At 34.0% G+C, this 23,739-nt stretch overlaps 3 protein-coding genes across 3 annotated transcripts in view; all 3 read right to left on the minus strand.

Annotated features, from left to right (window-relative positions):
* The window catches only part of LOC133183442 (tRNA (guanine-N(7)-)-methyltransferase-like), a 39,676-nt gene that overhangs the window by 9,848 nt on the left and 6,089 nt on the right, over positions 1–23,739 (minus strand). The gene's annotated exons all lie outside the window — the stretch shown is intronic.
* LOC133180998 (acetylcholine receptor subunit alpha-like) lies at positions 921–2,189 on the minus strand. The gene has a single exon (XM_061315503.1). It carries the CDS (start codon positions 2,187–2,189, stop codon positions 921–923), a length of 1,269 nt encoding a protein of 422 aa, XP_061171487.1.
* On the minus strand, positions 6,274–7,548 carry LOC133183336 (acetylcholine receptor subunit beta-type unc-29-like). Its single transcript, XM_061318331.1, has one exon. The coding sequence runs from the start codon at positions 7,546–7,548 to the stop codon at positions 6,274–6,276; it is 1,275 nt and encodes a 424-aa protein (XP_061174315.1).

Genomic DNA, 23,739 nt, shown 5'->3' on the forward strand with positions numbered 1-23,739 from the left:
TCTATCATCAAATATTTTGACTGAAATAGATGAAAATGACGTAAGCTGCATATTTCCAATCTTGCCAGTAAATGTTCCGCGGTCTTCAAGACTTAAAGGCAGTCGAAACAATTAGCATTACCTTCACCTTCAGGTCTCCACTTTCTTGTTTTCAAGAAAAACTTGTTCCACCATTGTGGTCCCCCTTATGCTTAGGGATTATGATTTGAACAAACTTGAATCTACACAACATTAGGATGCTCCCATATCAATATGACTAATCATGGCATTGCTGTTCTTGAGAAGATTTTTGAAGATTTTTTCCTATATATTCCTATGTAAAACTTTGATCCCTCATTGTGGCCCAACCCAACCCCTGGGGATCATAATTTGAAATATCTTGAATCTACACTAATCTACATAATGCAGCTTTCAAATAAGTTCCAACTCTTTTGCCCAGTAGTTCTTGAGAAGAGGATTTTTAAAAGATGCTACCAAACTTTCAATTATTTTTAATTATCTCCCCTTGAAAGAAGGGCTGGCTCTTCATTTGAACAAACTTGAATCCCCTTCATTCAAAGATGCTTTGTAGCAAGTTTGTTTAAAGTTACCCAGTGGTTCTGGAAAAAAGTCGAAAATGTGACAAGTTTACAAAGGGACAGACAAACGACAGACAAAATGTGAGCAGAAAAGCTCACTTAAGCCTTCAGCTCAGGAGAGCTAAAAGAACTCAATGAAATGTGCCCAAACTGTGCCCAGTATTTCAGAAAATATATTACATTGTAAGATCTATTGCCTGATTTGGCATGAACTGTATATTATATCAGCCCTGTCTTTAAAATTATAGACTAGAGCAAAGAATTAATGCAAATAAAAGGAAAGAAAAAATCCCTAACATATAATCATAAATTTTTATTCAAAAATATGCTGAAAAATTTCTTTCACAGTAATGCCATAACAAGGACAACCCATTGAATAAAAACAAAGATGTAAAAATAGTATGTCATTACCCTGTCATATCCCTCCGCCAAAACTTTCCAAGTGACTTTTTCCTCTGTTTCAAAATCTTCCAAATTTTTTTCTACGGCCATATTACTATTTTCAACATTTACATCCAATTTTGCAGACATATTTATGACATTAGACTCGTCTTTTCTACAGAAGCAGCACAGACATCGGAGTCTCAAAACATTTAGTATAAAAACACATTGACTTGAAACTGGTAATAAAGGATCTTTAAAATGAAAACGCATTGTAACAACAGCCAAAATGCATATCAATGTGCTCATAGACATCGTAATAATTAAGAAGTAAGACATCATTGACATCGGCTCAGAAGATTTAGGGATATTGTCACTGAGCAATGTCATAAATACAGCAAAAGACAAGAAGATTGTTATAGCATAAGACAAACGTTCTCCACTTTCAACTGGTAAGACAAACACAAGAGGGTTAAGTAAGGACAGAAGAAGGATAGGGGCTAACATGTTTATGACGAAATAAAGGTACTTTCTTTCTAAAATTATTCCAATTTCAAGTAAATTATCGTAATCACCAAGTGATGACCGCTTCATTTCTGTCCCTTTCAACGTCCACTGAGCATTCGAGGAGTAATAACTCGTATCCACTGTCGTCTTATTGTCATGAGGGGTTAATCTAGTTTCAGATGGCGAATATCCCCACAGAGCTATTGTAAAACTGCATGATTGTGTGTCAAAAGGAAATTTATACATGTCAACGTTGCACGTAGTCTGAAGCAGACCTGCCGGTACCCAAGTAACTCTGCCAGAGAAGGAAATTCTGCCAAGGAAGTCTTCATCCCCAACTGCTTCCATTTTCTTGGCTGGGTCAAGCAAAAAAATATTTGGAATCCATAGTTTCTGTTTGGGAACAGGGAGTTCTTCAATGCCACCATAGTTGCTTGGTGTCCAAGTCAACCGAAAATCATGCCAAACCAACATAAAACTACTAACAATGGACAAAACCCCAGAGACTTCATCAAAATCGTTCACAGAGAAAACGATCGGCTTAATGGAGACCTCTAAAACTTCTGATAAGTTCTCTTTTGGTCGGATATCTGTTGAATAGTTCTTAAAAACATCCTGAAGAAGTGATTCGGCGTCTGAATATAGAAAACCATGAACAGATGATAAGAAAAGTCCACTGATCAACAGTAAAAGCAAATACGACCTAGTAGATTTTTTCTTCATAGTCCTCTCAAGCAATCTGTGTAGAGAATCAAGCAATCTGCATTTAAATGGTCAACTGCGGAGAATATTTATAGAATGATTTCATACACCTTATATTTAATCTTCTTTCTCCGCTTGATCAGTTTTGAATAGTATTTCAAAATGACCCTTGTTGAAGTTTAGTTTTCACTTTCTGCTGCTAAAACAAAGATCTGTTCAGCAATTTTCAGGGAGCAATATTTGCTTTCAATCCCTTTCTTCTGTAAATGTTATCTCAGTATCCAAGTACTTCTCATTTACTTCCATTTTGAAAAAAAAATTCTTTTCAATTGTAATTAAAATAAGCAGATTTCTAACAACCTATCTAATAATGGTTACGGAAATGTGCATTCGTTTCTATAAGCCAAGAAATTTGCAGCTCATATAAAGAAAAGGGGGCGTCAGACGATTATATGTGATAACCTAGTCACTGAAAATAAATATCACAGTTATAATCACATTGGATGAACTTTCAGGTGGTCGTAATGCGATTTTTACACAAAGAAATATTGGCATAATTCGACAGAAACACTTTTTCTTTATATTCTTTTGAATTACTTTTCAAAAATTAAAAATAGGATTTCAATTAATTCAAAGGGAACTCTGAGGAGAAAAAAGTTCGTAGCCTTTAGAAACTTTGAATTTCTGGGGGAAAATAACGTCGATATAAAGTTAAACCATTCAAAGTTTTTGATTTTTAAATCTTTCTCAAAGAACAAGGTTCACTTAGGGCATTTTTTGGCCCTGTGAATTTCAGAAAAACTGAAACTGCTTGGTTTTAGTTGACAATGCATTAAATATCATTAAGATCTTTGGTGACTGCGTATCTACCAAAAATGACGTAATTTTCTGGCTAGTCAATGCATTATGACGGTCATGAAATGCGTCATTTTCCTCATATCCTGACAAATTCTACAAAAACAGCCAATTTTTAAAGCTATTTTTCGATACTTAAAATAGAGCGCAATGTCTGATCTAAAATATGCAACTACTAGTATTAAGGAGGCTGGGGGGTCAACAAATTAACCATCAGATATAACTTAATTTTTTAAATATGATATTTTAAACTGTCAACTATCATTTGGCAAAGAAAAATTTATACATTTTAGTTGTAAAATTTGATCATTTTTGTATATTTTATATTGAGCTCTTCTTCTAAAGGAGATCAATACAGTCTGAAAATGGCCACAACCACCCAGCCCTCTTAAATGATAGAACTATTTCTGAGGATTACAAAACCTGTTTTATTTTTTGGATCAAAGGGTGCGCTCATATTATTTCTCTTCTGTGAAAGTACTCAAATACACTTGTTTTCCCTAAAATTCAAGGACATTGCTATTCCATGAAGCCTGTTTTCCAAGACCTTGGCTTTAAGGTGAAAATTTTTAATAGGAAATGAAAGCACTAAGTCTCTACTTTATCTTGATGTTTAAAGTGTTAGTCAATAAATCGGTATATCTACAGGGCCATTATATGCATAAAGTGAACCTAGCTCTTTGATTTATTTCGGTGTAATTGACATATTATAAATATAACAAATATATAAAAAAAAAACTGTTGCCCTTGGCTTTCAGTTTAACACCAAAAACTTAGTAAAACGCTGAATGTAAAAAATTCTATTGGAATAATGAAGACTTAATTTTGTTAATATATGTTATATACTATTTATTTACATTCCCGATCAAAATCATCGAATATTGTTCAATTACGGCATCATTGACAAATTCAAATTTTCCTCAAGATTTTCCATATTTTAACAATATAATCCGGTACATACATTCATTAACGTGCCCAACGAAATAATTTATTTAAACATAGTGTATCTATAGTATATCCAGCTAAGTAGCATATAGGGTCTGTGAACAACTAATGGATCTTTATTTTCATCTCCTCTTTCCTTTCAAAATATATTTCTTAACAATTCTTTCGGAAGAAGATAATTCTTATGTTTGTGAATACTTTTCTCTTATGATGGATCCTCTAAACACTAAAGCAAAATGTTTTTGGACAGTGAGAAAAATATATTGTATAAAGATGTAACTACATGTACAGAGGTGATCTATTTCAATTTTAACCTTGGGTACCTAGCATTTACTCCCAGGAAAAATACTCAAATACAAAGTTACTTCAAAGGGACAAACACATGCAATTAATTTACCTTGGCTTATTTAGAATGCATCAACTACAAATAAAGTTGCATATTGTAAATTACATTTTTGAAAATTATTAATAATGTAAGGGTAGATTATTCTAACTGCATAAAAATACATGTACCATTTTATCAGAATTCTTTAGTAAGCAGTGTATAGAGGTTTCTTAAAGGAAAGAGACATGAAAAGAACATGGTCTGCAGAAGTGGATTGAAATGCATTTAAACAACTTTTGTCATGCCTGTATCTATTGACCGTATTAGTTGCTGTGCTTTTCTAAATATATACACAAATTTTATTTAATCTTTACTGATTCCTTACACGGACACTGCGCGTGCCAAAACGCTTAACAAATTCATGAATTATTGGTGACCCTTAACAGTTACTACCTACTTCAGAGACATTATTATTATTCATAGTGGAAAGCTTCTATGAGTGACAAAAGGATCATCTCTATTCAGATATAATGATAATGAAATCATACATCACTAGAAAACTGGCTAGTCAGTAAATGCCCGCTGTAAGATTGAAGATGGGATGTAATGACCTAATAGATTGAAGAAAAAAAATTCAAGGTGTGCCAAAAGGCGCAATGGAACCACACTTCTCTTTCTGACAAAGAATATGTATTGAATCCCATTTTTATTTCAGTCTCCCAAAAAATAAAAATATTTTACTTAAAACAATGACTCACATTTGCATGCTAACCTAACCGCAAAGGCTATAACTTAAAAAAAAATACATATGTACCTTGGGCTTCTTGCATATCAGTACAATTATGAGGTTATATTCTTTTTAAAAGAAAATATTTTTTTTAACCTCTTCTTTACCTTTCTATATAAAGTCAAACTAGATCCAAAAAGGGAGCTTTGATTCAAATTCAATTTACACCACAGGAATATAGTTGCATATTATAAAACTGTACGTAATCCCTCTGTTCATGAGATAAAAGAATTTAAAAGATTTGTCCATATAGTTAATTGCAGATTTTAGCAGAGAAATGTTACTTTGATCGAGGGCAATTACGGTTTTGATCCTTCCTTAAAACTGAGCATTTCCGAGACTGCATCTAAGAGATAAGAGTTGCATTTGACTTGAACCATTTCTTTACAGTTATAAATTTTCCTCTGAAGAAGACATATACTCTTTCAGACAGATAAAGCAATGTGTTAGTTTTCACAATTGTAAACAATTTTAACTTTCAAAATTATCTCTGAGTCATTCTTTTTCATTAACCATGTTTACATATGTACTAAGTAGGTACTCTGTTTATTGCAACTAAACCTGTTTAACGGGGTAATTAAATCCTAGAAAAGTCTACATGGGTAAATTTTATTCTAATGAGACAAGAACTATAGAAGAAGCGTCATTTTGTAATACTTTGAATTTATATGTTCTATTTTAGTAATACAGCCATTTCTGAGATGAAAATGGTGCAAAGAAATATCGATGTAAATTCAATTTGTACCTTTTATTTAAACCAGAAAAAAAGCTGCAGGAGTAAAAATTTAAAAGAATGGAACAGAATTTCTACTTTGTATAACAATGCCAATATTATTTACTGCAATTAAAATATTCCAATAAAATATTTCATATCTTGGTAAGGTCACTAATTTGTACTAAGTTGTATCAAAATCAGATCAAACCTGTGCGAGGAGTACTTTGATTAGTTGTGGATAGGCTGGATCAAAAGCATAACAACTTACATGTAGGAACGCATCAGATATATTTGATAATCAGTACAGCTTTAATCAACAGACACAAGCACACAAACAAACAACATTTCGATAAAACATTTGAGGATTATATAATCAACGCAATGTTTCAACAATTTCCAAACTTAACAAATGGTTCTGATCTCAACTTAAATTTCGAATAATTATTTTATAATCAATACCTGTATCTTATATATTGTTTCACACTGCTAATACCACTCCCAGAATAACCCACTGTAGAAACACAAGAATATAAAAGTAGTACGTCATTATTTTATCATATCCCTTCGCCAGAATCTTCCAAGTGACTTTTTCCTCTTTTTCATTATCTTGTGTATTTTTGTCATCGGCCATTTTACTTTTCACAAAAACTACATCCAATTTCGAGGACGTGTCAATGACTTTAGACTTCTTCTTGCGTTTTCTACAAATATGACACAGGCATCGGAGTCTCAGAACATTAAGCATAAAAACACATCGACTTGAAACTGGCAATTTAGGATTTTTGAAATGGAGACGCATTGTAACAACAGCCAAAACGCATATCAATGTGCTCATAGACATCGTAACTATTAAGAAGTAAGACATCAAAGACATTGGTTCAGAAGATTTAGGCATACTGTCACTAAGCAAGGTCATAAATACGGCAAATGACAAGAAGATTGTTATAGCATAAGATACACGTTCTCCACTTTCAACTGGTAAGGCAAACACAAGAGGGTTGAGTAAGGACAGTAGAAGGATTGGGGCTAACATGTTTATGACGAAATAAAGAGATTTCCTTTTCAAAATCAATTGTATTTCAATTAAATTATCATATCCCCCAAGTGCAGATGGTTTCATTACTGTCTTTTCCAACGTCCATTGGGCATTCGGCGTGTAATAAGTAGTATCCACGAATGTGAAATTGTTAAAAGGGGTTAATTTAGCTTCAAATTGCGAATATCCCCACAAAACTAAAGTAAAAGAGCATGTCTGCACATCAAAAGGAAATTTATACATGTTAACGTTGCACAAAGTCTGAATCAGTCCCCCAGGAACCCAGGACACTGCGCCAGAGTACGAAATTCTGCCTATAAAGTCATCACTTCCAACTGCTTCCATTTTGTTAGCTGGATCAATCAGAAAAATATTAGGCACCCATAATTTCTGCTTGGGAACAGGAATATCCTGGATGCCACCATAGTTGCTTGGTGTCCATGTCAACCGAAAATCATGCCATGTCAGAAAAAATCCACATACAATGGACATAACACCAGAAACTTCATCAAACTCATTCACTGAAAACATGAACGGCTGAAGAGAAACTTCTAAAACTTCAGAGAAGTTCTCTTTTGGTCGTATATCTGACGAGTAGTTCTTAAAGACATCCTGAAGAAGAGTTTCGACGTCTGAATACATAGAGCCATAAACAGATGTCAACGTCATTCCGCTGATTAACAGAAGAAACCAACACAACAGAGAGTTCTTCTTCATAATTATTTCAAGCAATGTAATGTGGCTGAAACTGTTGGATATTCAAGAAATATATCTAGGGTATTTATAAATCCAAAATTTAAAACCTTTTCGTTGGTTGATCAGTTTTAAATACTTTTTCAAAACAACCCTTGTTGAAATTCGGTTGTCTCATTGTGTGCCAAAAGAAAACAAACCTATCTCTTTAAGAATGTTGAGACAGTCACATAAGTAATAAAGATTCAATCACCTTAAAATAATACGCACTTTTTTTTGGGGGGGGGGGGGGGTCTGTAGAAAGCACAAGTACATATTCTATCACGAAACGCTTAATAATCCCATTTTATTCCTTTTATAACATATAATTTTCCACTGTAACTTGGTGAATTATGCAGATTTGTCACAAGTCATGACTGTCTACATTCGATGATATAAACTGAAAATATACAACATATTGGTTTCGGAACAATATGGGCTGATGTCACGGCGTCAAAGGTTCTTCTTGGATTTACCACCAAAATGCAGTAACAGAGTCTTAAACATTTCATAGCATTGGTACCATTAAATTGATGAGCATAAAAGCATCACCATGAGTTTTGCATCACTCGAAATCTCAGCATAAGATGACAAAGCAAACATAAAATAATGGTATTCTGACATTATCTTGTACAATGTACATCCATTCATGATCAGATTTTTCTAAGTAAAGCCTTCCTCCAGTGGTTGGAATGATATCGGTCTGTATGTAGTGAATAGTATTATCTGATTAACTAATGGATCTTTACTTCTATCTCCCCTTTGCTTGCATCTAATAAATTGCTTAAAATCACCTGTGAACATGATTATCAATAGTAGTCATCACCACTTATAACTAATCTATAAGTTGGAAGAGAAATGGACGAAGAACGCCTAAAGGGGAAGCACTGCCGTAGGAACCTTGGGCACGGGTGAGGGGAGCAATAATTTTGCCGATATATATTATACTGTAGAAAAGAATACTCTCTATGGATGTGCCCCTGAATAATTACGACTGATGACTTTTTTGCCGAGGAATTTGGCTTGATAGTGCCCCCCTCCCTCTTCAGACTGAAATTGCTTCCAACAGGCCTAAGAGGGGTGTGTAAATACGTTTACATCATTGCTAAAAACTGAAATTACTTGTAAAAGTTAAAATCTTTCAAAATAATTATGTGGTTTTCTGTACATACACACACACCCTCACCCTTACACACACACACACACACACATAATCTTATCATTTAATATTATTGTCTTCAAAAACAGAAAATTCATGTACTGATAAAAATTATTTGGTAAATACGACGGTTGTCTATAAATTTCGATGACAAATGCTATTATTCTCTAAATAATGACTGATTGCCTAACAGGTACATGTATGATAATATTTTTGATATTGACTATGATTAGAGAATTTACAAAAATTAAAACAATACACATTATTTTATTAACTTTATGCATGTAGATATACATGTAAACACTTTGTAAATGCAAGTCGCATGGCCAAGTCTGACGTTAAGCTAATTTCATGATAACGTCAAAAATATGGATTTTGAATTCTGTCACATGTTCGTGGACACACGCTATTTTTTTTCTTTATTATGCCACACCACCAAGTTGTGCGAGAGTGTTTCTAGAGCATAAATGAGTACATTTTTGAAATTCAAAACAATACATGATAATTTACGAGTGTCATCAGCATCAACACTTCGTCCGACGTTGCGCTAGATTCATAACAATGTCGTAAAAAGGTACATTTTATTTTCATCATATAACTGGTTTTTCACTTCTTGTACTGTCTCCCAAACCGTACAACTTTTGAAAAATTATATATACCAATTTCAAATCAATGAACTAAATATATTCCAATAATTTCAAGTTGTTTGAATGACAATTTTGTCTCTGACGTCGTTTTAACCATATTAATTAAAGCATAATTTCAATGATCAGACGTTCTTTTCGGATGGCCGTCATCGCTTAATCCAAAAACTTTATTTCAAAATTTACAGCACTTTAACGCTTCGCTGTCGGCATTATCTGCGACTTTTAAAGGTCGAATTTTTACAAAAATATTAACTTCAAATAATCAAAACCAAACTATTCTGACTTGTTTAGCAAATATTTTGGTATAAAATAAGTATATCTAGGACCATTCAGTTTGAAGAAAGTCATTGTCCACGACCTTTATGAATAGAACACTTTAATTTATGCATTTATTATTAGCAATTGATAGGACGCATATAAATATACACATATGTATGACTACTTTTCCAAACCTAAAATCAGCCTGAAATTAATTTTAAAGGAACTCTTAGAAGCAAAAATAATCCGGAAAAAATAACATCAGAGATATAAAAAGTTTTCAATATTTTAAATTTTACTCAAAATTGGTTTGTTTCATTGTAATTGACAAATAAATGTAAGGGAAAAACTGTTTTTGCCTTTCACAAACATCTGCTATCGATAACACTTTCTAAAAGATCAACTACTCTATAGTCTTAGCCTTTAAACAAGAGGCCCAAGGGCCTTAAATACCCAATTTTATGTTAACGCCCCCCAAAATCTACCTAAGTCAAGATCAATAGTATACCGCCTGTCAATCATTAAAAAAAAACAATAGCTTCTGATTTGATTGACGGGCCAGTTACGTGGGCTACCTGATAATCTGAGTTTGCATGTTTTGAAAACAATTACCTGTTCACGCGTCAAAGGCTTTCATGTACCGCGTGAAAGGTCGCTCTGTATACACTCTGGTTAAAAAAAAATCATGTCGCTGTTATATTGGTTGATGATATTATTTTTGAAATATAATTGAGAGTAGATAATTAAACAGTGACTTCGTGATTTTTTTTTCCAATCTTCACTGCTGTTTTGTACTTGTTAGCGATATGCCTAAGATAACTGTAGAACTTTTCGAAGAAAAATTAGCGGATATTCAAACCCTCTCTTCCTTCAATAACTGAGAGAGAAGAAGTTTCTGTAGCAGCACAGACCGATAATTCTTCCGAGCCCCTTATTCAACCTGTATCATGATTTTAAGAATGTACGTATAATGCCCTTGTAGACCTTGCACTTGGGTACACAGAAACTCAATTCGCCGTAATTGGAAACAACCGACCCCCTCCCCCACCATTTGAAGATTATAGCAAAATGCAATGGGTTAAATAAGAAAAGATATTTATACTTATATAAATAAAGTATCTTGTATCTAGCACCATGAATTACGAAAGATTCTTTTTATATCCAAATCTGAAACAGGGCATAAGAACACGGACCCTCGGAAAATAGCGAATATCTGGACACCATTGTTCGCCAGAAAAGTTAATAATATTCCGATCGTGGTAAATGTCCACACAGTAAGTGGAATCTTTTTATTTCAATATTCACACTTGATATTTTTTAATAATTTTTTTATTGGCGATTAAAGTATTGATATGATTGCTTCATAGTTTTCACCTTTTTTTTTAATTTTACGATTTTTAAAAAAGATATGTCTTTTTAATTTTTTTTCTTCAAAAAATATCGACGAAAACGCTAAGTCTACAAAATTTATATTTCAGTACATAATTTATTTTAAATATTTTTACTCAAAATTATGCACAAAACGCGTAATGTTGACCCTGATTACCAAAAGCCAGACTTCCTGTGTAATGCAGTGTGAATAGGGATTTTCGACATCTTGAGTATTGGGGGTCTCCAGGTAAATAACACCAGTACTACCAAGACCACTCCCCCTCCTCAGGTAACCGTACGGTAAATTGGGTCTTTAACGGTCACCTGAGTATAATACAACAATTTAGAGGATCCACAGAGTATAAACTGAACTGAAAGGAGAAGCTTTGTTGCCCAAAAGCAAGAAAAATAGGGTGATCAGGATCACCAAATAATTAGTGTAGCATTCATTAACAGTTCATAAATTAGATTTTAATCCGTTCCCAATTTATCACTTTCACCATACAGTATACGAGGGGTGATCAAAGAGTTCGCGAACTAATTGAATAACTTCCTTAAAAGAAATAAAAGAAATAAAATGAGGATTCAGTGCTCATTATTTTTTCCAAGTAGTCCTCTCCGATTATAATGCACATCTGCCATTGTTCTGCCCATGCGCGAATCATGTGATCCAAACGGTCTGACATGCTCCGTGGCATTCTGTTCAAAGAAAGTAAAAGATTTTTCCGAGTCTTAAATTTCTTTCCATGCAAGTTTTTTTTTTTTTTATAAAATCTCGGCAATAGGATAGGTGGATAAGGACATCCCTTCCCAGAATTAGCATGGTGATCAACACAACCCGAGTTCTCTGTCTCGGGAGCGTCGTTTATCCAATGTGGATAAAGTACGGACAACCTCTTTTTATCATATCTCATATGTTTAAAGTCTAAAGTAAACAATATTTTACGAATTTAATAATATTGTAAAAATAAACTATTTTTCTAATTGTAACTTGGCGATCTTTCATAACAAATTGCTTAACTAAGGACACATCTTTTCCCCGGCTTGCTTTCACTGGGCAACAGAATAAACATCATTTTTAACCATCTCCCTGCCTTTACTAAAACAATCAATCCAATTAATGATTAAACTTCTGGTAAGTCTTTTGTCTTCATAAACCTTGTACAAATTATCATATTCTACTGCAAAGGAATTTCCAAGATATATGTTAAACTTTAAAGCCGTTCATTTCTCGGGTACGACTGGATCAACCATTTTTGTCACAGGTCACCTACATATATATTGACGTCATTTTCACATTGTGACGTCACAAACACAGAGCAAAACATTATATAACACCGGCTATTTATAGAACATGTGTATTACTATATGTGTGCCAAATTTCATTCTGATCTGAATTGTGGTTTTGTAAATATATAGTTCGCGAACTTTTTTATCATCCCTCATATTAACAAACTATCAGTGCTTTTGTACTTTCTTAATTCCTTGTTGAAATCTCTTACACTGGCCTCTCTTGGTCTTTGATGAACATTTAATAAGACAATTTATTTTTGTCTCATTTTCATTTATCTATTACTTACAAGTCTACCTGATCATTAAAACTATGAAAGTACTTTTTGTATTATACAATAAAAATTCTTGCATAATTCTCTTATTCTATTAACCTTTCAAGTACATTATTTACAGTGATTAATTACCGAAAGTTAATGGCATAGGGGAATAACTCCTCTCAGTAGATTTCAAATTAATAGAGCCCTAGCCAGAACCAGAACACTTGACCAAATGGTCCAGATGTTCATAAAGCTGGTAAAAATACCCTTCCTTATTACAGCTTTTACTCTCTTTGCCTCTGATATGCCCAGGTGCAGAGAAGATTATTAAAGAAATAGTGCATTTTTACTGCAGATTCACTATATTATCAATAGAGCCCCCCCCCCCCCCATCGAGAAACACCAGAGCCTCTCACCCTGGGACCAGAAGTTTGCTAATCACAAGTAATCACTTTGTTTATCTGCTTAACACTAAGGAGCAGACAGGATTATTTAATAGAATTAATGCATTTTCACTATATTATCAAGAGCCCCACCCTTACACCAGCACATCTGACCCAGGGGTCATGCAATTCACTACTCTGGAAGAAGCACTCTTGCTCATCATAACTATACTTAGCTTCTTTGCTTTTTAACCAGAAGCAGAAAAGAATATTTTCAAAGAAATTTTGCTTTTTTACTATATAATCAATAGAGCCCCCCCCCCCCTTTACCCGAATCCTTGACCCTGGGGCCATGAAATTCACAATTTTGGAAGAGGCATCCTTGCGTATCATAACAAAGTATTTAGTTTGTTTAAATAATACCCAGGAGTAGAGAAGAAGATTTTTGAAGAATTAATGCATTTTCATTATATAATAAATAGAGCCCCCGGCCACCCTAACACCAGAAGCCCTGATCCACAGATCGAGGAAACTATTTTCTGTGACGCCAGAATAAATTTACATTCTAAATGAGGCACCCAACGTGACTGGCAAACCGACCAATCAGCTTAATGAGTTGCATTATGGGTTACTACAAAATATACTACATGTACTTTTCGAAAAGTCCAGTTTTTGAAATCGCTATCGGAAAGACATGATGCATTTTTCCAAGCATTTTACACACTAAATATATTATGTACATCATTATCTACTAGTTCCATGCTCACATTTACATACAAATGTTTTAAAACGGTAAAATTTGGGTCTTCTCCACTCCATTGTATAAGTCCGTTTGTTGACAATAGCCTGGCAGTTTTTCCCGTGCTGTACTATCAGTCAGTATGAATTTCACGTGACTATTCCCTGGTCCAAAACAAATCGACTTTGAGGTGTACTCACGTATTGTCATTGTTTACTACGTATACAACTTCGATATATATGCTACTCAATACACGTTCTATGATCAATGTACATGAGAATTAAAATACCATACAGCAATAGACTTATGTTTTTTATAACTGCATTAACTGAACAAATAACAACGTAAGAACGAATAACACCAGTAGCATGGCAAATTTACGTATATCAAGTTATAAAAACTGGGTTCTTATTTACTTGTGAAGACTTTGTGAGTGGTATTTTTCAACGTACGATTTAACACGGAAAATCGACTTTGTTTGTTAATGTGAGCATGGAAAATCTTAATTAGTACCTATTCTTCATGTTTTTCATAAAAACATTAAAAATAATTATTAGTTGACTTTCCCGCAGTCATTTGAAATCGCGTCCTAAATTTGCCTGACCCACGTGTTCGTAGTAAAATATAAACATGTAGGAGACGATCATGCTTTTCGGCTCATTCAATGGATTGTACGACTGCTCGCTGTAAGCACCTCTGTGCGCAATGACAACAATATCCATATATGGTAGATTCCTCGACCTGATCCAGGGGCCAAGAAATTCACAATTTTGGAAGAGGCATCCTTGCTTATCATATGTATTTAATTTGTTTAAATAATACCCAGGATCGGTAGAGAAGAAGATTTCAAAGAAATAATGCACTTTTTCTGTTTGATCTATATAGCCCCGCCTTGCACCAGAACCCCCTGACCCTGGGGCTATGAATTTCACAATTTTGGTAGAGTCACTCTTGCTTATCATAACTATATATTTAATTTGTTTCAATAATACCCAAGAGTAGAGAGAACATTTTCAAAGAAATAATGCACTTTCACTATATGATTTATATAGCCCCGCCCTACCACCAGAACCCCTGACCCTGGGGCTATGAATTTCACAATTTTGGTAGAGTAACTCTTGCTTATCATAACTATGTATTTAATTTGTTTAAATAGTACCCAGGATCGGTAGAGAAGAAGATTTTCAAAGAAATAATGAACTTTCACTATATGATCTTTATAGCCCTGCCCTAGCACCAGAACCCCCTGACCCTGGGGCTGTGAATTTCACAATTTCGGTAGAGACATTCTTGCTTATCATAACTGTGTATTTAATTTGTTTAAATAATACTCAGGAGTACAGAAGAAGATTTTCAAAGAAACAATGCACTTTCACTATATGATTTATATAGCCCCGCCCTAGCACCAGAACCCCTGACCTTGGGGCCATGAATTTTACAATTTTGGTAGAGTCACCCTTGCTTATCATAACTATGTATTCAAATTGTTTCATTCATACCAAGGAGTAGAGAAGAACATTTTCAAAGAAATAATGCACTTTCACTATATGATCTATATAGCCCCACCCTAGCACCAGAACCCCTTACCCTTGGGCCATGAATTTCACAATTTTGGTAGAGTCACTCTTGCTTATCATAACTATGTATTTAATTTGTTTAAATAATACCCAGGATCGGTAGAGAAGATGATTTTCAAAGAAATAATGCACTTTCCCTATATGATCCATATAAAGCCCCGCCCTAGCACCAAAACCCCTTACCTTGGGGCCATGAATTTTACAATTTTGGTAGAGTCACCCTTGCTTATCATAACTATGTATTCGAATTGTTTAAATAATACCCAGGAGTAGAGAAGAAGATTTTCAAAGAAATAATGCACTTTCACTATATGATCTATATAGCCCCGCCCTAGCACCAGAACCCCTGACCCTGGGGCCATGAATTTCACAATTTTGGTAGAGGGCTCAATGCTTATTACAATCATGCTAACAGTTTGACTGCTTGATGTCCAGGAGTAGAGAAGATTTTTAAAGATTGCATTAATTTTGGTGGTTTTAGCCCCACCCCTCAGGCCCCAGGGGGGCAGAGACCATGAAATTCACACATTTTGTTCCACTTCACACATAGATACCATATGCTGAAATTGGCTGAAATTGGTTCAGCGGTGTCAGAGAAGAAGCTGAAAATGTTCAAATGTTAACACACGACGCACGACGATGGACGAAAACAGATAGCAATAGGTCACCTGAGTGACTCAGCTGATCTAAAAAGGAGTGGTTTTTAACTCTAGTTTAAGTGACAGATCAAGATTTATTCTGCAGCATGCAAGATATTTACAACGAACTCTTTAAAGCTTAATTATATCCTTTTCGTCAAATTCTGAATTAAGATGAAAGTTTCCTATTTTTCTGCTTAATATTAACCATTCTTCATTACATATTAACCTTACGTCGCGGATTAGAATCCCACTGTGGGACGTGGAGACCGATCCTTCGGATGAGACCGTATAAACCGATGTCCCGTGTCGCAGTAGGTGCTGGCACGAAAAAGATCCCTCACTGCTCAATGGCCCTGAGTGCCGAGTATAGGTCTAAATTTGCAGTCCTCCACGCAAGTGGTGGCGTCTCCATATGAGTGAAAAATTCTCCAGAGGGACGTTAAAAAATAAACAAAAAAAAAAAAAAAAAAAAAACATTACATATTAACAATCTACTCCAACATTCCTGTCTCTAATCCGTTCATGATGAGTTTACTCGTGACAATCCTTTCAACGACTTCGCAAATTAACATGTGGCACCCCGAATGTTTAGCCTCACTCTGAACACAAAACAAATCTATCGGAATATCAAAAATTTGTGTTTTATATCTGTAAAGTACTAGTAATTTACATTCCTGTTACATTATGTCATTTCAAAGTACACTGATATAGAAAAAAAATAAAAACGTCAATACAGGTCAGGTTTCTTTACTAAACCATATTTCTTTAAAATTGAAAACATGTGCTATGAATCTCTCTCTCTCAGATTAACATCCTCTCCCTTTAGAATTTAGAAATATGTGTAGTGATTCCTTAAAAGAGTTTAGAATTCGAGGTGAACGATATGGAAGGTCACAGCAAAAGTTTTCTTATTATTTTAAATTGGTCGGTCTCTTCTCTTTTTTTTAAAAAAAAATATTTCTTCGATTTTTCGAATATCTTAATTTTGGAAAACGTAAAAAAAAAATGAAAATATTGTGGAAAACTAATTAAATAAAAGCTAATTATCAAGTTTAAAGATATCTTATTGATATATCTAGAAACTAAATTTTCAATTTATGAAATGGACCATTATAAAAGAGAAGATTGTTTCTAATACAATATATTATATTTTAACGCATATCTAACTTGTTTTTTTTTTCCTGCAAATTACCTGACGACGGTTTTAATATAAAAAAATTACATTTTCTTTCGTCTAATAAAACAGGTAAAATGATCTTTAACAGTTAGATAAGTGATATTAAAGGCTATGCGAAGGAATATATTCCTAGAAGTAACTAGAATGACACAGCCTTACATTTTTTTTTCACAAACTGTAGTACGCCATATGTGGACATTTAAATGTCAGTTTCAAATTTAACTTTTCTAATTCACCATTTGGGGGGGTTGAGGAGGTTTCAATGAACCACCGGACCTGTATATCAGGAGTTTAATCCAACGAGGAATTTCATTTTGTTTTTTACAATGACTTTGCAAGATTACAATAATCAAACTATTTTATAATTAAGATACGTACACTAGTAAATAAAATGTGGTTTTCATTTTTACTCGTTAAGTATAGCAAAGACTGTATGAAAATAATTTCAACATTACCACTTAACTATAAAATTTATATATGAAACATCTCAAACAAGGGATTTTTTTTTTCATTTATGAGAGAAACTCCGCATTACAAGAAGAAATCGGTATTAATGTACTGAATATGTCAAATGTGTTAAAATTTTACAGTTCTCGATAAAACTTTTTATGAAACATAAATCGAAAAACCGAATGATATCCAGGAAATAAAAGTAAAAACGTAAAAATAGTACATAAATACCCTATCATAAGCATGGGCCACACTCTTACAAGTAATATTGTCTAATCCATCAGTTTCTTTGTTTTCCAGTTTACTAGTACCGACACTTTCCTCTACAAACACTACATCTCTGATTTCATTTTCTGTACCAACCCTAGCAGATCCTGCCTTTTTTTTCTTACAACAATGAAATAAAAAGCGGAATTGAAGAAGTTTTAATACATTCAGAACTGTTCTGGAAACTTCCGCTTCCGTTTCTTTTAAATGAAGGCACATGGTGAATATAGTTAAAAGAGTCATAAGTGTGCTCGAACACATCGTCATAATCAAAAAATAAGACAGAAGAGCCATAGGTTCCGATGATTTTGGCATGTTGTCACTGAGCAAAGTCATAAATACAGCAAACGATAAGAAAATTGTAATTGCATAGGATATTCGTTCTCCGCTATCCATAGGCAAAACAAACACCAAAGGATTAAGAAGGGATAGAAGGAGAATTGGTGCTAACATGTTGAGGACGAAATATAAAGACTTTCTTTTTAGTGTCAGCGTGGCGCGCATCAGACTCTGGTATTTCCCAAGAACTACACGGTTCATTTCAGTCTTCTTCAAATCCCACTGGCCATTTTCACTGTAGTAAGTTGTGTCTATAGTAGTAACATTATTCAGCGGAAGTAAGACAGCATCTTCTGGAATATATCCCCAAAGCATAAAACTTAACGAGCATGTCTGCGTGTCGAACGGAAACCTAAACATGTCAATGTTGCAGAGAGAATTGAGTAATCCACCTGGCACCCATGCCACAGTGCCATCATGATAGACCCTTCCTAGGAAGTCGTCATTCCCGACAGCTTCCATCTTATTGGCAGGGTCTATCAAAAACAGCTTTGGAATCCAAATTTGTTTGCTTGGAATAGGCATGTTCTCCAGTCCTCCGTAACTGCTAGGCGTCCACGTGAGACGAAAGTCATTCCATTCCATTCTAAAACCTGCTACCATTGATAATATACCGGATATTTCATCTAAATCGTTAATTGAAAATAAAAACATATGTATGCCTACTTTTGTGGATTCTGACAGATTCGACTGAGGGCGTAGATCTGGATTATAATTCCCAAATAAATTTTGGTAAAGAGAGGAACTATCTGAGAACATTGCTCCCTGAACTCGTGTTCCAAATAAAATAGAAATGAGAAACATGGAAGGGATAAGCAACATCGTCTTCATCGTGTCCTTGAAATGTTCTGTAATCTAACAACGCCCGATGTTATTTGTCAATTCCCAGTATATATATACATGTATATAGGACATTTATAAAATCTACTATACATATTTCAAAATCAGCTGAGTTGTTAAAGCCCGCTTAGACATTGCTCCAAATCAACTTGGGGATTAATAAATAATCATGCCAAGTAGAACGCGTGAAAACAAAAAGGGTAAAACATTTTCTTAAGTCCATTTACTTGAGCAAACAAGAATGGTTATTAAAACGAAAGAAAGAAATCGTACTAGATGATCAGTGCAAAGAGATTAAGTCCTGTTTAGAGATCTATATTGAAAAAAATTAATCATATTAAAATCATAGCTTTGTACATGTTCATGTCAGTGCATTTATATGTGGACATGATGCATTGCATTTTGTATTGTTTTGTTGTTGTTTTTTACCTCCGTTTTGTCGATTCATTCACAAAACTGGAATAAACATTTTAATTGTAAGTGCTTTCTGTATTTTAAGAGCCATTAAAAGGCAGAAACCGGCTAAGGCCATCATTAAAAATATCATTGTTTCCCCTAACCCGACCCTAAAATCTCAAGTTGGGTAGGTAGGTAGGTAAATAATTTTTTTTTCTGACAGCAGCTTTGAAAATACATTTTGAAATTTAACGGAATAATACCTTTATAAATAAGAAAAGTACAAAAGAAAGCAATTTGTAAACAGAATTTCATACAAACGACGTTTAAAAGCAAAATATTAGGTAGATTAATTTACAACTATTGTTCAATTGAACTTGTAAAATATTTGACGCCAGTGTAAATATAATGAAATCGAATATTTAAAAGACAAAATTCTTGGATACGCAAGGACTTGAAATCTGGGTATATTTTTCAAACCTACTATCTGGTTCCAGTGCTTACACATGCAATGTACATTATCAAGGGCTTCGAATTGTGCAGTACTCTAGAGCATTTCTTTTTGGAGTTCCGAAGTAAGGAACTAATTTAAATTCCAAGTCGTAGGTTCAAATCCGAATGTGGGACGTTGAGACCGGTCATTCGAATGAGACCATAAAAACTTAGGTCTAGTTCGCAGTAGATGTTGGCACTAAAAAGGTCCCTCACCATTAATGGCTAAAAGTGTCGAGTACAAGATTAAATTTGGAGCCCTTCACCGGGCTAATGTTCAACAATTCTCAAAGGTATTTAAAGCAAAGAAACAACCATTCTTCAGTGCCCTAATTAGAGAAAAAATGCACTGGACGTCTCAAGAAGCTGTATCATGATTTCAAAACTATTTGGAAAGAGTAAGTAAATAATATTTAATGGAACAGAGCCAAATCTAAAAATGATAAAAATGTCATACACAATGTCAAAGTCACGAAGTTTAAGCCATGAAGTAAAGGCATGAAAGAAAGGAACGTGTGAATTCTATTCATCAGTATTAAATATGCAGACATATTAACAACAACTCCTATGGTCCGATATAGTACACATAGAAGAATAGATGAAATTTTTGTAAGATCAAAACTCAAATTAAATAAATGAGTGAAATTGATTAATGTGTTCACGAGGAAGGCGGGCCTTACCATGTATCATGGATATTAAGTACCTTATCTTTAAAAGAGGGGTTAGTAAATACCACAGAAACAATCGTAATTAGTCGTGATATATTTTATTCACGAAATATTTGAAGAGTGTAGGATTCTAATAACTAAAGGCATAAGGTTGATACGTCATCGTTATTTATAACTCGAACTAACCTCTTTGACCACGTGTTGTGGGTGCCATTTTGTTTCCAACAAACGCTTGAAAATCAAAGTTAACAAAATCCGTTCTGATAAAAACGGCCACCAAACAGAAAAAACAGCCTATGGGATCATGCTAATGACTCGTGTGTAAATCATAGTTTTGAAATGATTTCGGTATAGGAAAATTTCACATGCAAATGAGCTAATGGATCATGATTCTTGGATGATCTGTTAAACTAAACAACTTGCAAGAAAACCATGGTCCTGGTATGATCTGTTGTAGCTAACAACTCGTATTAAAACCATGGTCCTGGTATGATCTGTTTTAGCTAACAACTCGTATTAAAATCATGATCCTGGTATGATCTGTTAAAGCTAACAACTCATAGGACTATTATACATTCTAACACAATTTAACTGAACACTTTAAACTGTTAAAATTTGCAACAAACATCCCTTTAATATTTGATATACAATTTCAGTTACCAAAAATAAAAAAAATATTATACATATATGTCACATGAACTATATCATCATGCAAATGTAATCCGAACAATGGATCTTCCTTAATCAGATGACAATGTAAAAAAAAACCAACATTTAATCCAATCTATTCACTGAATTTAAAAAGAATAGAATCACAGAAATCCTTTCTTCTTAAAGAATAATCCAGCATTCATTGATGCCACTGCTTATTTATGATTCTGCAAAAAGCATGTAATTACAACATATGTTCACTATAGGATCAACAGAGTGGTGGATCTATTATTTAGAATCACAAACAATGAAAAGGCTCCCAAGTAGTCTGTCCTCAGATATAAGCTCTTGTTTTGTATAGCACAACCTGAAAAGAAATGTAGAGAAAATCGTGTTTATTCATCGATCTACATATAATTATCTTTAGATGATGAAAATATGAAATATTCAAGTACTTTCCCCATTTCATTAATTAAAAGAATTAGATTAATCACCATGAGAATAACATTGTTGAAATGTAATATTATTAACGTACACAAATTTTGCCTTCACCAAAGGCGGGTCTTTTGAATGTGGCAATTTGAATGAAATTCAAATATGTTGATTATGTAGATTGAATTAACTGACAACTAGCTGCAAAAGAATTTCATTTTTAATAAACATTTTATATAATGATTAACATTACACATACACAATGAATACTTGAATCAAGGAGGTAAATTTGATGCTTAAATTAAGTTTCCAATTCAAATCCATGTAACGCTTTAATTGTCTCTTCTACACATATACAAAGAAAAATTCAATCATGTACGGGTGGAAGCTAGAAAAGTCTTCTCTTTTTTTTTTTTTAAAAAAAAGACTAAGATAAAGGAACTATACTCACCGAGCAGAGTTAATAGTCCAGCGCTTATTTTTGTTGCTTATATGATGCAAAATCTTTTCTTTTAAATCAGCAACAAGAAAACGCGCACATCTTGTTTATCAGAATTCAAATTCTGGCCTAGATAAGCTGCAAACCACTATACACTACAAAGTGCTGCCCAGCAGGAGAATTGCATAACAAGGTTACTATGACTCTGAAACTGACCAGTGAGCCAATCCTAATCTAATGCCTTAGAGTTAAATTTGGAGTGGATCACAAATATTATATGAAAACAAAGATTTTTAAAAAACCAGGCTGCGTTATTTAAACAGTGTGCTAATTTATTTATTAATTATTGTATTTATTTATTTGTTATTTCATTTGACTTTTTTTTAAAAATATTTTTTGCCTTCAGTGAACTTTGTACCTACCTGTATGAATTTTAATTATTAAAACTTTAAATTTTCCCGTTCTCTTTTAAATATGGTTATTAGTCCCCTACCGGTGAAACCGGAGGGGACTATAGGTTTCCTCTGAGTCTGTCCATCCGTCTGTCCATCCGTCTGTCTGTCTGTCTGTCCGTCTGTCTGTCTGTCAGTCTGTCCCACTTGGTTTTCCGCACTTTTTTCCTAAACGCTTGCAGATATTGAGCTGATTTTTGGTATGTGAGTGTATCTTGATGAGTTACAGATCAAGTTTGTATTTCGTTCCGCTTCATTGATTTTTGACGGAATTACGGCCTTTTCAATTTTTACGAGTTTTCCGCAATTTTCTTCTAAACGCTTGTAGATATTGAGCTGATTTTTGGTATGTGGCTTTACCTTGATTAGTTATAGATCAAGTTTGCATTTCGTTCCGCTTCATTAATTTTTGACGGAATTATGGCATTTTCAATTCTTAACGGGAACGGAACTAGATTACACTTGCCGGTAGGGGACTAGTATTGCTAATGCAATACTCTCAGAATGCTTGTTAGTCCCCTACCGGTGAAACCGGAGGGGACTATAGGTTTCCTCTGAGTCTGTCCGTCCGTCTGTCCATCCGTCTGTCTGTCTGTCCGTCTGTCTGTCTGTCTGTCTGTCTGTCCCTCTGTCTGTCTGTCAGTCTGTCCCACTTGGTTTTCCGCACTTTTTTCCTAAACGCTTGCAGATATTGAGCTGATTTTTGGTATGTGAGTGTATCTTGATGAGTTACAGATCAAGTTTGCATTTTGTTCCGCTTCATTGATTTTTGACGGAATTACGGCCTTTTCAATTTTTAAGGGTTTTCCGCAATTTTCTTCTAAACGCTTGTAGATATTGAGGTGATTTTTGGTATGTAGCTTTACTTTGATTAGTTATAGATCAAGTTTGCATTTCGTCCCGCTTTATTAATTTTTGACGGAATTATGGCATTTTCAATTCTTAACGGGAACCAGATTACACTTGCCGGTAGGGAACTAGTATTGCTAATGCAATACTCTCAGAATGCTTGTTATTAATGTATGCATGTTGTTTGATTCTCCAAGATGGAGTGAATTTAAAGCTTGCATTTTCAACTTTCATAGATGACAAAGTTAACAAACCATATCAGGATCATACAACCAATTCTGACAAAGTTAACAAATCATATAAAACTCATGATTCTTTACAGAGAAGTTAGCAAATCATGTGTAACTCATATGGAGTTTAAACACAAAGTTAAGAAATCATATCAAAATCACAAACTTT

The sequence above is a fragment of the Saccostrea echinata genome, unplaced genomic scaffold (genome assembly GCF_033153115.1).
Source record: "Saccostrea echinata isolate AGI-Se365-2 ecotype Australia unplaced genomic scaffold, CSIRO_AGI_Sech_v1 ptg000001l, whole genome shotgun sequence".
In the NCBI taxonomy this organism is placed as follows: domain Eukaryota; kingdom Metazoa; phylum Mollusca; class Bivalvia; order Ostreida; family Ostreidae; genus Saccostrea; species Saccostrea echinata.